At 42.4% G+C, this 15,330-nt stretch overlaps 1 protein-coding gene across 1 annotated transcript; it reads left to right on the forward strand.

The window, feature by feature from the left end:
- Positions 1-55: 55 nt before the first annotated feature.
- Positions 56-11,388, forward strand: POGLUT2 (protein O-glucosyltransferase 2). Its single transcript, XM_032402459.1, has 10 exons — positions 56-549; positions 1,842-2,047; positions 2,170-2,375; positions 2,741-2,818; positions 5,033-5,205; positions 5,321-5,558; positions 6,875-7,084; positions 7,976-8,065; positions 9,240-9,347; positions 11,156-11,388. Exons 1-10 carry the CDS (start codon positions 368-370, stop codon positions 11,171-11,173), a joined length of 1,509 nt encoding a protein of 502 aa, XP_032258350.1. The 5' UTR covers positions 56-367; the 3' UTR covers positions 11,174-11,388.
- The last annotated feature ends 3,942 nt before the right edge of the window (positions 11,389-15,330 follow it).

The raw sequence follows: 15,330 nt of genomic DNA on the forward strand, positions 1-15,330 counted from the left end.
CCGACACGCAGGCCAATCCCCTCGCCCTGCACCTTGGGCTGGAACCTGAGACCGATTCGCCCCCAATGATGCTCCAGTTGCAGGAGCAACACAAGTTTATCTTGGTCCCAAGAAAGAGGAGTAGCGTGGTTCCTGCTCGTTTGAGCAAAAGGACTGGCATCCGTCAGCTGGACAAGCCAGCGCTCCGCCTGTGATTTTCCTGGGGAAAAGTGGAGACCCGCGCGCCTGCCCTGCACAGCAAGGGACACCTTTTGGAGTCGTGTTTGCTGCTGTGATCAGCCAACGTGCCCCTGCCCAAGGCGCGGCTGGTCCCGATCACCTCTTACACTTCATTTATCCGTGGATCATTTGAGAGTCGGTCTTGTAAATGTTTAGCATTTTGCTGCTTTACTGCTTCTTTGGGGGGACAGTGCCAGCACTCGCCGAGACCGGCAGAGAGAGGCGACTGAGTCCAGAGAAGAGCGAAGTATGGGGACCCGGGCTGAAGGCAGCCGTCGTCCTTCCCGCACGCTATTTCTACATTCAGGCGGTGGATACATCAGGAAATAAGTAAGTCGAGAAACGGCTCCCTAACTCTTTTGGAATGCAGTTAAAATGTACTGTTTCTCCCGCCCAAGATCCCGTTTTTCCACAGCAGTTTAAATTCCAGGATATTTGGATGCTATCCACATCTGGTTGTAACAGTCTTCCCCGTCCCAATCAATTTTATTCTCTGTAGCTTTAGAAATAATTCCGGATTAGCTCTTCTCCTGGCTGTTTTGATAGGAACTCACACAGGACTGGAGAGACAAAGCCCCTGGACTTTGCTAGAAGCACCTTTTCCACCTACTTTGGCATAAGCTGTTGTAAGGAATGTAAACCCAGTTGTTAAAAACTTGGTTGGTTCATCTTTCTCTGGTGCTGCCCTCTGTTTTCAGGGAGACATCTGCAGGTAAGCATGTTTTGAAACTCAGAAAGAAAAATGAAGCACTCTTTGAAACTTTAAAGTTACAGAAACTTATCAGAAAGTGTCTGATACAGAATTTGATACAGTATCTGATACAGAAAGTATCAAAGTGTGAATCTCCTACTGTTTGTAAGGAACATTATTTCATTCCACTGAATTCCAGCAATTAAATTGATAACTCAAAGCTTAGTTTTAGAATTCACATACTCTCGAAATGATTGTCTTTTTTTATTGGTGGATGCTAACCGTGTATATTTTGTAGGGAAAAAAAAATCTTGGGTATTTTAAGAAAAACTATCAAGACGTTTTCCAAAGCAGAGGGAGAAAAAAGTTATCAGTTTTGTCACTTGGTTATAACAATTGGGGGAACTAAATACCATCTTAAAAATCTTCATAGCAAGAGCACTCACATTAAAAAAAAAAAAAACACAACTTTATACAGTGTCACTTAGATGATACACAACCTACTGGCTTTTGCCCATGGCTGAACATGATTTATAATACTGCTCTTTTAAAGAATCATTGAGATTTTTCAAAAGGTCATTATCTTTAGAGGCAAATTACCAGGTGCACAGATTGATAAGAATATTTTTATATATAGAATGCGTAAGTGGGTTCTATGTTTACATAAATATGTAGTCTTTATATATTCCCTTGTAATTTTCTAATGAAATGTTTATGTTATTGTGGACATTTGTCATCCTCTGCTTTTTTTTTTTTAAATCTCTGATCCATCACATTCATTCTGATACTACAAGCATGTGAGAGAAGCAATAAGCATATATGTTAGGGAGAGAGTATGGAGGAAAACAGTAAGGCTAACAGACGAGAGCATAATCTTTGTGCATTTGTGCCTTGAAATAATCTTTATGTCTTGCTGTTCTTCCCATGACAGGTTCACATCTTCTCCAGGTGAAAAGGTGTTCCAAATTAAAATCTCGGCACCGGAAGAGCAGTTCACTAGAGTTGGAGTCCAGGTTTTAGACCGAAAGGATGGGTCCTTCATAGTAAGATACAGAATGTATGCAAGCTACAAAAATCTGAAGATAGAAGTTAAATTCCAAGGTCAACATGTTGCCAAATCTCCATATATTTTAAAAGGTAATTTGTAACATAATTTTAAAACAACAGTATTTATGAAGCCACATAATGGATATTTCTTAGTTGTTTTGAATGCTGAGTGAAATTATTACTGTGATATTTTGTTACTTGTGTGTAATTAGGGCCGGTTTACCATGAAAACTGTGACTGTCCTTTGGAAGATAGTGCAGCCTGGTCACAGGAGATGAACTGCCCAGAAACCATTACTCAGATTCAGAGAGATCTGGCACATTTCCCTGCTGTTGATCCAGAAAAGATTGCAGAAGAAATCCCAAAAAGATTTGGACAAAGACAAAGCTTATGTCATTATACCTTGAAGGATAACAAGGTACGATTTGTGATTAAGGTTTGCTTGTTTGGCTTAGTGATTTTTTATTTGTTCTGTCCATTTGGCTCTAAGTAGCTACAGAGTTTTATTAAAAATCATTCTGTGGAATGCTTGGCTGGCTCACTCGGTGCAGCCTGCGACTCTTGATCTCAGGGTGTGGGCTCAAGCCCCAAGATGGGTGTGGGGATTACTTAAAAATAAAATCTTAAAAAAAAAAAAATCATTCTGAGGATCATTGTGATAAGCTTTACCTCAATGAAATCTACCAGTACTTTTAGATTAACATAATAAACAAAATGGAAATAAGGGTGACGGAAAATAAACCATTTCTAGGTTAACTTAATAAATGTTCACTTCTCTTTTAGGTTTATATCAAGACTCATGGTGAACATGTAGGTTTTCGAATTTTCATGGATGCCATACTACTTTCTTTGACTAGAAAAGTAAGTATTTCTTTTCTCTTAGGTATAATAGACAGTTTCAGCCCAGGTTTTACTATATAATTTTTTTAAAAAATAACAGCATCAGTGGTGTTCTATTCTGGAACCTTATTATAATACTGTTCTGAAGCTTTACGTCACATAGGGTACCTATATGAATTTCCTAGGGTTGCTGTCACAAAGTACTGCAAACTTGGTGGCATAAAACAGCAGAAATGTTTGTTCTCTCGTAGTTCTGGAGGCTACAAGTCTGAGAGCAAGGCGTCAGCAGGCCTCCCCGTCCCCCGCCCCCCCCCCCCCCCGAGAGCTGTAGGGGAGAACCTCTCCCTGCTTCTGGTGCCCGGCCGGCCATCTTGGGGCTCCTTGGCTTGCAGCCACCTCACTCCAGCTTCTGCCCCTTACCATCCGCTTCCCCCGTGTGTCTCTCTCTTCTCTTCTGGTAAGGACACTAGTCATATTGGATCAGGGCCCGCCCTACTCCAGTAGGACCTCAGCTTAACTAATTGTATCTGCAACAACCCTAGTTCCAAATAAGGTCACATTCTGAGATACTGAGGTTTTGGACTTCAGCCTATCTTTTGGGGGGACAGAATTCAACCCACAGCAATACCTTATAAGGGAAAATGTCTTAGAATAAAATTGTTTTAGTACTAAACCTACTTTGAGCCCAGAGAAGGCTTACTGTATGCTGAATCCCGTTTCTTGGTATAAAGTGCTTTTCGTGAGGTTCTAGTAGAGAACCTCACAGTGATAGTAAACTGGCTGATAGGAAAAACTACCCACATTGTTACCAGTTGCTTAATAACAATTTATTGGATACTCTGTGTCTATATCTTGATTGAATTACTCATGGAAAATCACAGTACTTTCTCAAGCTTGCAGAGCACTTATAGTGAGTTTATTCTGAACATAGGCAGCTACAAAGCATCTGTATTCTGTCTCCTTCAGCTAAGACTTCAGGGTGCTGGCAAGTTTTCCTTGCTCATCTGTGTCAATCCGTGGAAAAATAAGACTGTTCTTCAGGACTCCAGTTTCTCAAGATGCTTTTCAGACTGACCAAAAACCCCAAACATTTACCTGTGGCTTGATTAAAAAAAAAAGAAAAACCAAACAGGTTCATTGAACACGTTTGTACCACTTGTCAGTAGAGGTGGTCTAGTTTGGAAATCCTTAGAGCTGGCTTTGGTGTTGGGCTTCCAGAGTTCAGATTCTGGTCCCCCCACTATCTGGGGTGGGGGGTATATTTCTTAAATGGGCACATCTGGCTCATTAACCAGGAACTAGGGTTAGAGTCCCAGTGCTTTGAGCTGTAATTGTTTTCCAGTAATTCCCTTTCTCTTTCTGATCATCCTAGAGTCTCTTGGCAGCATTAGAACTGAGATTATCTTTGCCATTTCATCTCTTTTTGAAGCCAGTCTATTGGCCAATTTGCACGTCACAGAAAGGATATCTAGTATGCTTATATATATGACAGTATTCTAAAAAATTACCCACTATTCAAATTGGGGTAATTATCATCACCTGAAGCTTGTAAAGTTGGTCTTTCGTTTGGTACAATTTCTAAATTTTCTTGTGTGTCCAGAATTTCTAATTCCTAATTTTCTTGTGACCACTGGGTGGTCTGGCTGTGTTGCAGGATAGGATATTACGTGAATCCGGCCAAAGTGAAAAGGCAGGTAAATGCCACCCAAGGAAGAAACCTGTGAGGGATTCGAGGTTGCTGAAAACAGCACGCATACCAGCCTCAAGGGCTATAGCGCTTACTTGTAACAGAGGACAGGGAACAAAATCCAGTCCCTTGCTGTGTGGCCCTACCCTGGGCCTGCAGATCTGCCCACCACCCCCCCCCCCCCCCTACCCCCCCCCCCCCACTGCGCACTGTGGCTGCAAGCACCTCACTTCTTGCTGCAGTGCAAGCTCCCTGATCCCTCCCAGTGGGGTCTGGAATACGGCAAGCCGGGCAGCCCGAGGGCCGTGGACACCTGCGCTTAAGCAGAACAAGAAGTACATTCGCTCACAAGGAGGTGAGCCCCCGCCCAGACTGCGAGGGCTCTATCTCTTGGTAAAGAAGTGTTCCAGACCTGACACCTGTTCTTATGTGGCCAAGCAGGGGTGGAAAGACTGCATGCACGAGGCTGCCTTTCCCCACACATTGATCCATAGAAGGGATTATCCACTGCCACTAATGTAGACAAGCTCTTTACCCTCCTTTTCCAGGTGAAGATGCCAGATGTGGAGTTTTTTGTTAACTTGGGAGACTGGCCTTTGGAAAAAAAGAAATCCAGCTCACACATCCATCCGATCTTTTCCTGGTGTGGCTCCACGGATTCCAAGGATATCGTGATGCCTACCTACGACTTGACTGACTCTGTTCTAGAAACCATGGGCCGGTGAGAGACGGGTCTAAGATGACCCAGAGCCTTGGTTTTCTTTCCTTGTTGCGTTCAGCCACCTTTGCGCTGTGATGGTTGGGGAGGAAAACCTGTGGCCCTTTCTGTCTTCCAGAGTAAGTCTGGACATGATGTCTGTGCAAGCTAACACGGGTCCTCCCTGGGAAAGCAAGAACTCCACCGCTATGTGGAGAGGGCGTGACAGCCGCAGAGAGAGGCTGGAGCTGGTTAAGCTCAGCAGGAAGCACCCGGAACTCATAGACGCTGCCTTCACCAACTTCTTCTTCTTTAAACACGATGAAAGCCTATATGGTCCTATTGTGAAACACATTTCATTTTTCGATTTCTTCAAGGTATGGCCTCAGTTGTGTCCAATCCTTTTTGTTTTTCCAAATGTCTTCATTTGGGGGAGGGAAACTGAGGCCTATAAACGAGAGGGGGTGAGAGAGGTGAACATCAAGGCATGAGGCCCCAGGGACCACTGTGGCAATGTGGGTTGTACAAAGTACCCAGACCTGACCTTAAATATGCATCAAGGGAGCTTGGGGCCTGGGTAGAGCTAGAATTTTTTTCCCCAACTGACCCTCAAGGTAAGCACATTTCAGCTCCAAATCCTTTCTTATTAAATGTATGTATGTGATTTTACAAATACTTCTCCCAGAGCATCGCAACAGACTAAAGAAGATATAAACCAGGTGTCTCTTATCAGACTTTCTGATGGGGAAATGTCTTGAAACCCAACCAAATGGTTGCCTGGGAATTCTGGGAATTAGGGAGGGCTTTCTGTATCTAAAACCTGGATTGCTCATGTTTCCTGGGGAGGGATCCTTTTTCTCACTCTTTCTTCTAGGCAGTGGGACACTGCCCTGTTCTCCAAACCACTAAGTGGTTTCTAAAGACACACGTCATGGAAGGAATGGTGGACAAAAGGTAGTCACCTGTCCTCTGTATGTGGGAAGGCAAGTGATTAGCAAACTCTATCTGTGCTGTAGGTAGCCAGGTTTTCTTTTGATGGGAAGCAGGTAGACCTACACAATGCCGTAAGTTGAATTGTCAGTGTTTCCTCCATCTGCATATCACAAAGACTTCTGAAAGAAATGGTTATAGAACCAAAGAGAGCTGTTATCTGCCACCCCTCATCAGAGGGTGTTCTGTCATGCCTTTGCTTTATTCCTACCTGTTGAATTTGCTACAACTAAAGACTAATTGATTACCACAGCTCTATGAATATTTTTATTCATAGATGCCCTTGCCCCAGAGCTTGTTAATTTCCTCAAAACTTGTGTGTAGCCATCTGATGTTAAAAGGGATGGCTAACATCGCATAGGCTGCCATCCCCTTAGGTGCTCACATGTGATCAGTAAAGCAGTAGAGGGATTACAGAGTCACGATAAATCTATCTTTCTTAAGACAGCAGTCTTATTATTTTATTGTCTGCTTTAGCGTCAGACTCGTGGCCCCTTTGTGAAATTCAGGAGGGCATGGCAATAAGCCTTTAGCTCTAGGTCAGGTGTTCTATAATAGCATTTACTCCATGGCAGAGGCAGAGGGCAAAATCTGGCCAGTTTGCACCTGACAATGTTGAGGCTTCAAGTGTGGAAGGAGGAGGAGAATCAAGAGTGGAGAAAGGCAATTTAATGACGGCTTTTATTTTACCGCTGTCTTGCAGCATAAGTATCAAATAAACATCGATGGCACTGTCGCCGCGTATCGCCTGCCCTATCTCCTAGTCGGTGACAGTGTTGTGCTAAAGCAGGACTCCATCTACTACGAACACTTTTACAACGAGCTGCAGCCCTGGAAACATTACATTCCTGTCAAAAGCAACCTGAGTGATCTCCTAGAAAAACTCAAGTGGGCAAAAGATCATGATGAAGAGGTAAGGTCAGTCTCTTCTACCCCAATAGCAGGGGTTCATTTTAAATGTCTGGTCCCTGAAAAGCATTCAGGATGCTCAGATTTAGACCTTTACTGTAAATGGAACGCCACCTCCCCATGGCAGCACATCAGCCCCCCTCGGGGTGAACACAGGCGTCCAGGCTTGGATTCACTGTCCACTCTGCACTTGAAACCAAAAGCTAAATGTTGCCCTTGAGGATGCCTTGTCTTTTGGTCAGATTGACCGGAGCCCCAAGCACTGCGTCACCTCTGCTAGCAATGTGAAAATTAAGACGGCCAGACTGGCAGGAAGGAAAACTCACTGCTCTAGATTAAAAGGCGGGATTGCACGAAGTAAACTGAAGATGAATTGCTGAGAACTGTTACGGCAGTGCGTTAAGCTTTGTCTTGAATTTACTTTACAATGTCATTGTCACTCCATTAAATGTGTGCCCTCTCTCTGCAAGAGAGGCTTAATTCTGAAAGGTCCAGTATGATTCCTCAAACTTCAAGTCTAAAAAAACCTCCCTTTGGGCGCCTGGGTGGCTCAGTCGTTAAGCTCAGGTCATGATCCCGGGGTCCTGGGATGGAGCCCTGCATCGGGCTCCCTGCTCTGCGGGAAGCCTGCTTCTCCCTCTCCCACTCCCCCTGCTGTGTTCCCTCTCTCGCTATATCTCTCTCTATCAAATAAACAAATAAAATCTTTAAAAAACCTCCCTTTAATCTGAGCATACCCTCTTAAACATTCCCTTTACCACATAAGACTACCCTCAAAGAAATTCCTCCTGCCATTATCCCATTATATGTGGACTCTGAAGATCATCAGTTTGCATATGTCTGCATGGAAAAAAATATGTTTCATTAAAGGCTTCTGTTGTCATTGTTCCTACAGGCAAAGAAGATAGCAAAAGCAGGACAGGAATTTGCAAGAAATAATCTCATGGGTGATGACATATTCTGTTACTATTTTAAACTTTTCCAGGTCAGTATTTTCTAAGAGAACAGACATACAATTTGTAATTGGACATGTTAACAGCAAATAATATTTCACTTAATAATTTCTTAAAGTATATTAATATAAGGAGATATATATATACATACATACTTATGTGGGCAAAAAACAGGGACCAACATCAAATAGTAATGAAAATAGTACAAAACCAAAGATGAGCTAGAGGAGAATGCTACAACATAATGGGAAAAGTATTTATGTTCACACTCTGTGTGTGTGGTTAGGAAATTGGCCTCTGACCCTGCAAAGTTACTGTACGTGGATCTGTATCTTATCTTTGTACAATCTTGCTGCTGCCTTACCAGTTCTTTGTCTATAAACAGTGCACAGTATCTTCAGACCTATAATGCTGATCCCATATGAGCTATGATGTCTCTTGGAAAGTGTTTTCATGGACCTAAGCATTTAGGGATTATAATCAATGTATATCTGATCATTTAAAAGGCTAGTAAACAAGTAATTTGCTAATAATACTACTAGATCTAAATTAAGATTTTTGTTTTAATCTCAGAATTGCAGGTATTGAGCCCCAAATCTTAGACTCTGCTATAGAACAAAGTCAGTCTGTTTTCTGGTCTGCACTGGCTCCTCCCCCTTTTTCACCTTCCTAGGGGATGGTGAAGGGATGGAGAGGGTGAAGTGTGTCAACTGAAGATCAGGGGACTCACTGTCCAAATTCCTAAAGATCCATGGGGTTGTGTTCATTGATTCAGATTGCATTTACTAGAGCGTCACCACCTAGCCCAGAGCAAGCACATTATAGACGAAGGTGCTGTCTGAGGCTGTGCAGGCCATGGTGGGAATACTCTCTATTCTCAAATTCCCAGTCTAGGGGAGATCGGGTGCACAGTTATTTTCACTTCGAGGCAGACAGTAGTAAAACCCAAACCCTACAAGTCGTATATATAAAGGAGAAAATAAGAAGAGGTCCATTAGCAATAGGCAGCCAGTGTCCAAAGGACAGCCCCCTCTCAGAAGCTCTGGTGTTGGGTGTTTAAGGGGAGTATGAAGAATTTTGCTTATCACAACTTGTCACATATGAGTTAAAAGGACCATATTCTAGCAAATTACAGTGTAATGTATCTAATTTGGTGAATGTACTTTAAGTTACATAAGGAAAGCTTTTGAATTGTTGCTTACACAGGAATATGCCAGTCTGCAAGTGAGTGAGCCCCAAATCCGAGAGGGCATGAAGAGGGTAGAACCACAGGCTGAGGATGACCTCTTTCCTTGCACGTGCCATAGGAAAAAGGTAACCAGAACTGGCCAATGTCAGAGTAAGAACTAGTGTTGTTCCAAGTCCTCATTCGTTCCTTTAGTCATTGAGTCAGACAGCAAGAATTTGAGCTCCTCCAGGGGCCTCCATGCAGTTCAGTCCACCAGAGAGGCGGATGCCATGGACAACCAGGCTGAAGAAAGGGCACTGACATGCAGATAAGAGAGAAGACACAGGAACCCCCCTCCCCGCCCCCCCCAAAGCCTTTTTTTAACGTGAGAATTCAAATCACGTGGCATTTGAATAGATGTTTACAGTTTGAAAAGTATTTTCACATGGTTCATGTGAGATAGGTTTGACAAAGTTCATTACCTCAATTTAGAGATGAAAAAAATATATAACCATGATTATTCATGTTATCAGATTATTCATTTAAGAAGCAATCTCTGTTGATGCCAGCGCATACTGATTTCATTTATAAAAGGCAGATTCACATAGACTTGTAAGGCTAAAAATGACCTTAGGGGTCACCCAGTAATGCCTTCATTTTACGGTTAAAAAACCAAGCTTGAAGAAGAATTTAGCTTAGAATCATCTAGCTAGATTATAGAAAAGCTAAGACGAAAACTAGTCTCCATCATCAGATTGTGTGTCTGGTTGTGCATAAAGACATGGTGTGGCAGGGGAAGGTTGTTTTGATTGTACTTGTTTTTTGTTTGAATGAACATATATTGTATAAAAATTGTAGTATATATCACACATATATATCTACATATACATATATAATATACAGGCTTGATATTATTCTAAGCAATATCCTCATGTCTCTAAATGGACAAACTGAAAACTGTGGTATTGTGACCAAAGATGAGAAGGCAGATTTGGCAATTATTATCATGCCTGTCTCACAAGGAGGTGTAAAAGGAATAAAGTGATCACTGTCCCCAGTGGTGTGATGGAACCAGTTGATAGGAGCTCACTGACTGTGACATATTCAGGAATTTTGCACATTCGTTAATTTCGGGTAGCTTGGAATCCGCCTGGTGGGAGAGTCACCATGACAACAGCAGGTGCTACAAATCAGAGTTTTGGTTATTTTGTTTTTATTTTGTTCTTTGGGAGTACCCACTTGCCACTAAGTACTAACCCCCAAGAAGTGGTAATTGATCAGTATTAACCCCTGTCAGTGCTGGAAGTTCATAAAATGAATTAAAGCCATTGAGCAAAGAAAAATTGCCAGAATCGGGGGCACCTGGCTGGCTCAGTCCGTACAGCCTGCGACTTGATCTTGGGGTCATAAGTTCAAGCCCCACATTGGGTGTAGAGATAACTTAAAAATCTTTGAGAAAAATCGCCAGACTTGAAATGTACCCTCATGAGATTTGTGATTTGGTAACATAACACTTGTTGGCTCCAGATGAAACTGGGCAGCTCCTTTCTCCAGTCCCCCCGTCCCCCCGTTTTTTTATTTTTCCTCTTTGTCTAAGTGATTTTGAGGAGTGCCAAATCAGTATCTTCCCCTGACTGGTGCACTGAAGGGCTTTGTTAATTTCCTTCTCATTGTCTGCTCTAGCCCTTCACTGACATGATTCACAGCCCAGACTCTTTACGGGAATGCAGACGCTTAGATGTTTGTGTTGGCCATCAGTAATCCCATAAACCACAATGTGACTTTCTCCAGGGGTGATCCCAAGCATAGCCCTAGGCCCTACAAGCCTCCAGCACCAACTTGCCTTTTTTCCTCCTCCCATCTTTAGGGGAAAATAATTAATAGACTAACGGAAGTTTTCTTGACTCATCTAAGACTTCTTGATGGCACTAAATATTTTGCTTCTTAATTGCAGACCAAAGATGAACTCTGATATGCAAAATACCTTCCCTTCAAATAATGGTGCTCTGAAGACTCTTCTTAACTGAAAAGAAGAATGTTTTTTAAATATTAATTCCATGGACAGTATAAAATCCACTGTGTGACTGTCTGGATTATGAACATATGTTTCTTATGATGCAGTATTCCCACGACAATCCTTTAAAGCACGGTTTTAAAATTTTATAATAAAACCAATTTTATTTTAAAGGCCTGTGTTGTGCTGATTATTAGCTGTGTTTGGGCCATGGAGCGGCGCGAAGAGCGGGTCTGGGCCCTGGCCTTGGTGTGGAGCGTCGTGGCAGCCACTACCCACCCGGATACAAGGCTTAAATGACAAAGCTGTGAACTGCGGTCTTTATGCCACTGTGATTTTGGATATTCAGCCTCATGGCCAAACATAATTCTAACTCCTATACCTTACAAGGCCTTTCATAACTGGCCTCTGCCTGCATCTGTAATCCAGTTTCTCACCACTTCCTCACATGTACCCTGAGGTCCAGCAACACCAGCCCCTTACCGTTCTGTAGGGGCCTTGCTTCTTACCTTCCTTGGTTATTTGTCCTCTTGGTCTGGAATGCCAGGACTGTCTTCTCCTGGCTTGGATACCCTCCAGTGCACATCTCAGGAATCCCTCTTCCGAATCTCCCCATCTGCATACTTGTATGGCTGTCATTACCCCATGGTGTGGTAGTGATCTCATCATCGCCAGATTTGAAGCAACTTGACTGCAGAGACCATGATCTCCCATGTAACCCAATAGGGTGCCTGCAACTAGAAAGACTCAATATCGAATGGGTGGATATTGAAAATCACTTTGAAATGGGATTAAGAGAATTAAAAAGGAGCTAGAAAGCCTAACACTGAAACCATAATATAATGTCCTACAAATTCCTTTACTCAATAGTTTTCCCTTCCATCTAACCACTGGTTAAATAATCTATTGCAAATTTTTTAAATTGTGGGATGTGGGGCGCCTGGGTGGCTCAGTCGTTAAGTGTCTGCCTTCGGCTCAGGTCATGATTCCACTGGGATCGAGCCCCACATCGGGCTCCCTGCTCGGCGGGAAGCCTGCTTCTCCCTCTCTTGCTCTCCCTGCTTGTGTTCCCTCTCTCACTGTGTCTCTCTCTGTCATATAAATAAAATCTTAAAAAAAAAAATTGTTTCTAGAGCTACTAAAAAACTTGCGTTTACAAAACAGTTGATAAAAATATTCCTCTGGATTGTACAAGGAGGGAGACAGGGACTGCTGATAAGGCAAGATATGTGATGTCAATCAGACTTGGCTTCTTTCTCTCCCGTTTCATCAGAGGCTGGACTCTGCTTGTTTTTAGTTTCCCCAGTTCCTGCAAGTTTTATTTCTTGGTTAGCCACTTCAGCCTGGTTTCCCTTTGTTCTCCTCTTCCCCTTTGTTTGCACTTTTTTGTCTGAAGATTTATCCTTTCCTGCTGCATTTTTTGGCTTCATTTCCATTTTTGCGGGAGCAGGTTTGGCTAACAACCTCCCCCAGCCCGGGGCGGAGCTGACCTTCCTCTTGGGCATCCAGGCGGCAGGGCCAGCGCACAGAGCCTTCTCGAAGCCTGGCTGCCTGGGCGCTGCCACTCCTCCTGCCCCCAAAGATGATGACTGTAACATGGAGGAATACATCAATCTTTTCTTTTATGGCTAGTGCTTTTTGTAACTTGTTTAAGAAATCCTTCCTTATCCCCCGAGTCATGGAGCGGTTTCCTACGTTATCTTTGGTGTAAGTTTCCTAGGGCTGCCTTGGCAAATTATTACAAAATTGGTGACTTAAAACAGCAGAAATGTATTCTCTCAGAGTTCTGGGGGCCTGAAGTCTGAAATCAAGGGGTTGGCAGTGATGGTTCCTTCCAGAAGCTCTCTCCCTTCATGCCTCTCTTCTAGTTTCTGGTGGCTTCTAGCAATTCTTGGTGCTTATTGGCTGGTAGACACATCACTCCAGTTTTTGCCTAGGTCTTCACAGTGGTCTTCCCCTCTGTGTGTCTCTGTATCTTCTCCTTCTCTGTCTCTTATAAAGACACTAGTCATCACATTTAGGGCCCACCCTAAAACCAGGATGATCTCATGTTGAAAGCTGTAATTATATGTGCAAAGACTTTATTTCTAAGTAAGTACATTTCATAGGTAGGCATGTTAGGACTTGGACATATCTTTTTCAGGCCACTATTCTACCCACTACATCTTCTAAAAACATTCCTTTTGAAATTAGGAACATGAGGATTCCCACCATCACACACTACTGTTCAACGTATTGCTGGAGATCTGAGCTAGCACAGTAAATCTAGAAAAAGAAGTAGAAAGTAGGATTGAAGAAATAATAAATAAAAATGTCATTAAAAGCAGATAACCAGCTTCAGTACACAGAAAACCCAAATGAATCTACAGATAAATTGTTGGAATTAACAAGAGAATTTTGCATTTGCTAAATACAAAACCAACATATAAAGTTCAATTGCATTTCAACATACCAGTTAATAACAGAAAATGAAATAAAAATGTTTAAGATAGCACTTACAATAGCTTTGAAAACTACGAAGTACATATTTGAGGAACTAACTCTAACAAAAATGGACAAGACCTTTACAGAGAAAATCATGAGAACTTAAAAAAAAACCTGATTAAATTAAAAAATATTACATGTTCATGGATTGGCAAAATCAATATAAAAGATGTTCTTCCTCCCCCACATGGTATATAGAGTCAATGTAATCCCAACCAAAATATGCCTTGCCCCTTTTTATGTGGAACTTTGTGAACTTTTTCTTTAAAAATGTACAGGCTTGTGAAGTACAGGAAAAATTAAACACTCTTGAGGAAGGATGAATTGTGAGAACTTTCCCCACGATGCAGCAAGACTTTTTATAATGCTATAGTATTTAAGACCATGTGATATTGGTGCAGGGATACAAAATATAGAATAACAGAAAAGTGCTGCATAAACAGACACAGACCCGTGTGTATGTGGAAACTCAATCTACAATCAAAACTGCAGGAAGGTTGGAGAAAGGTTGCACATTGCAGTGCAAGGAGCTTGGACACCTGGGTTTAATGATTCTGGTCCTAATTCCAATGTGTGGGGGATTCCCCACACTACCAAGCGATTCTCACACACCAGCTGGGTATCCTGCAATTCAACTCCATTCTGACACTATCTACCTAGAGACGCATCAGGTTCCACAAGTTAAGAGCTCAGTCCCACAAGACTGCCCTCCACTTCAGACTGCAATCTCAAATCCAGGTTGTTACCTGTACTTCTGACCAACTGCTATAAATCATAGATTACCATGAACCCTTCTTTGGTTTCAATTGATTTGCTACAATGGTTCACAGAAATCAGGAAACCAGTTTACTCACTAGAACCCTGGCTTGTTACAAAGGATATCAAGGATATGAATCAACAGCCAGATAAAGAAATACATAGGATGAGGTCCTTAACAAAGGAGTTTATGTTCTTGGGCCCAGTGGCACATGGTTCTGGCTCACCAGCCTGAAAACTCTCTAACCCTCATCCTTTTGGGGTTTTATGGAGGTTTTATTACAGAGACATGATTGATCAAATCATTGGCCATTAGTGATTGACTCAACCTCAAACCCCTCTTCCCTCCTAGGGAGATTGGGGGCTGGAGCTAAAAGTTCCAACCCACTAATCACCTGGTTGGTTCTCTTGGCAACCAGCCCCCATCCCTAGCTACTTTACAAAAGTCACCTCATTGCCATAACAAAAGACACACTGATCACTCTCTTAGAAAATTCCAAGGGTTTTAGGACCTGAGTGCCAGAAATGGGGACAAAGACCAAATCTATATATTTCTTATTATAAATCACAATATCACAGGTACGCTTATAAGGAAGAAAAGCAATTCGATCCCTAGCACACACTATATCCGAAGATCAGCTCCAGGAAGATTAGTGACAAAACATAAAACATAATATTTTTAATCAGCAAAGAGGCTGTCTCTACTCTACATTATGCTAGTAGTATAAACTTTAGCAGCTGAAATGGCTGAAGAATTATTCCTTCACTTTGTGGCTCCGATCAATAAAGCCTTAGGAGTTTTTACCAAAAACTCTAGAAGTTTCCAGAACATCTGTTTCTCATTGCACAAGTCTTTTCCCCCCTCAGCCTGAGAA

Source organism: Phoca vitulina, unplaced genomic scaffold (assembly GCF_004348235.1).
Source record: "Phoca vitulina isolate PV1807 unplaced genomic scaffold, GSC_HSeal_1.0 scaffold5, whole genome shotgun sequence".
Classification (NCBI taxonomy): Eukaryota; Metazoa; Chordata; class Mammalia; order Carnivora; family Phocidae; genus Phoca; species Phoca vitulina.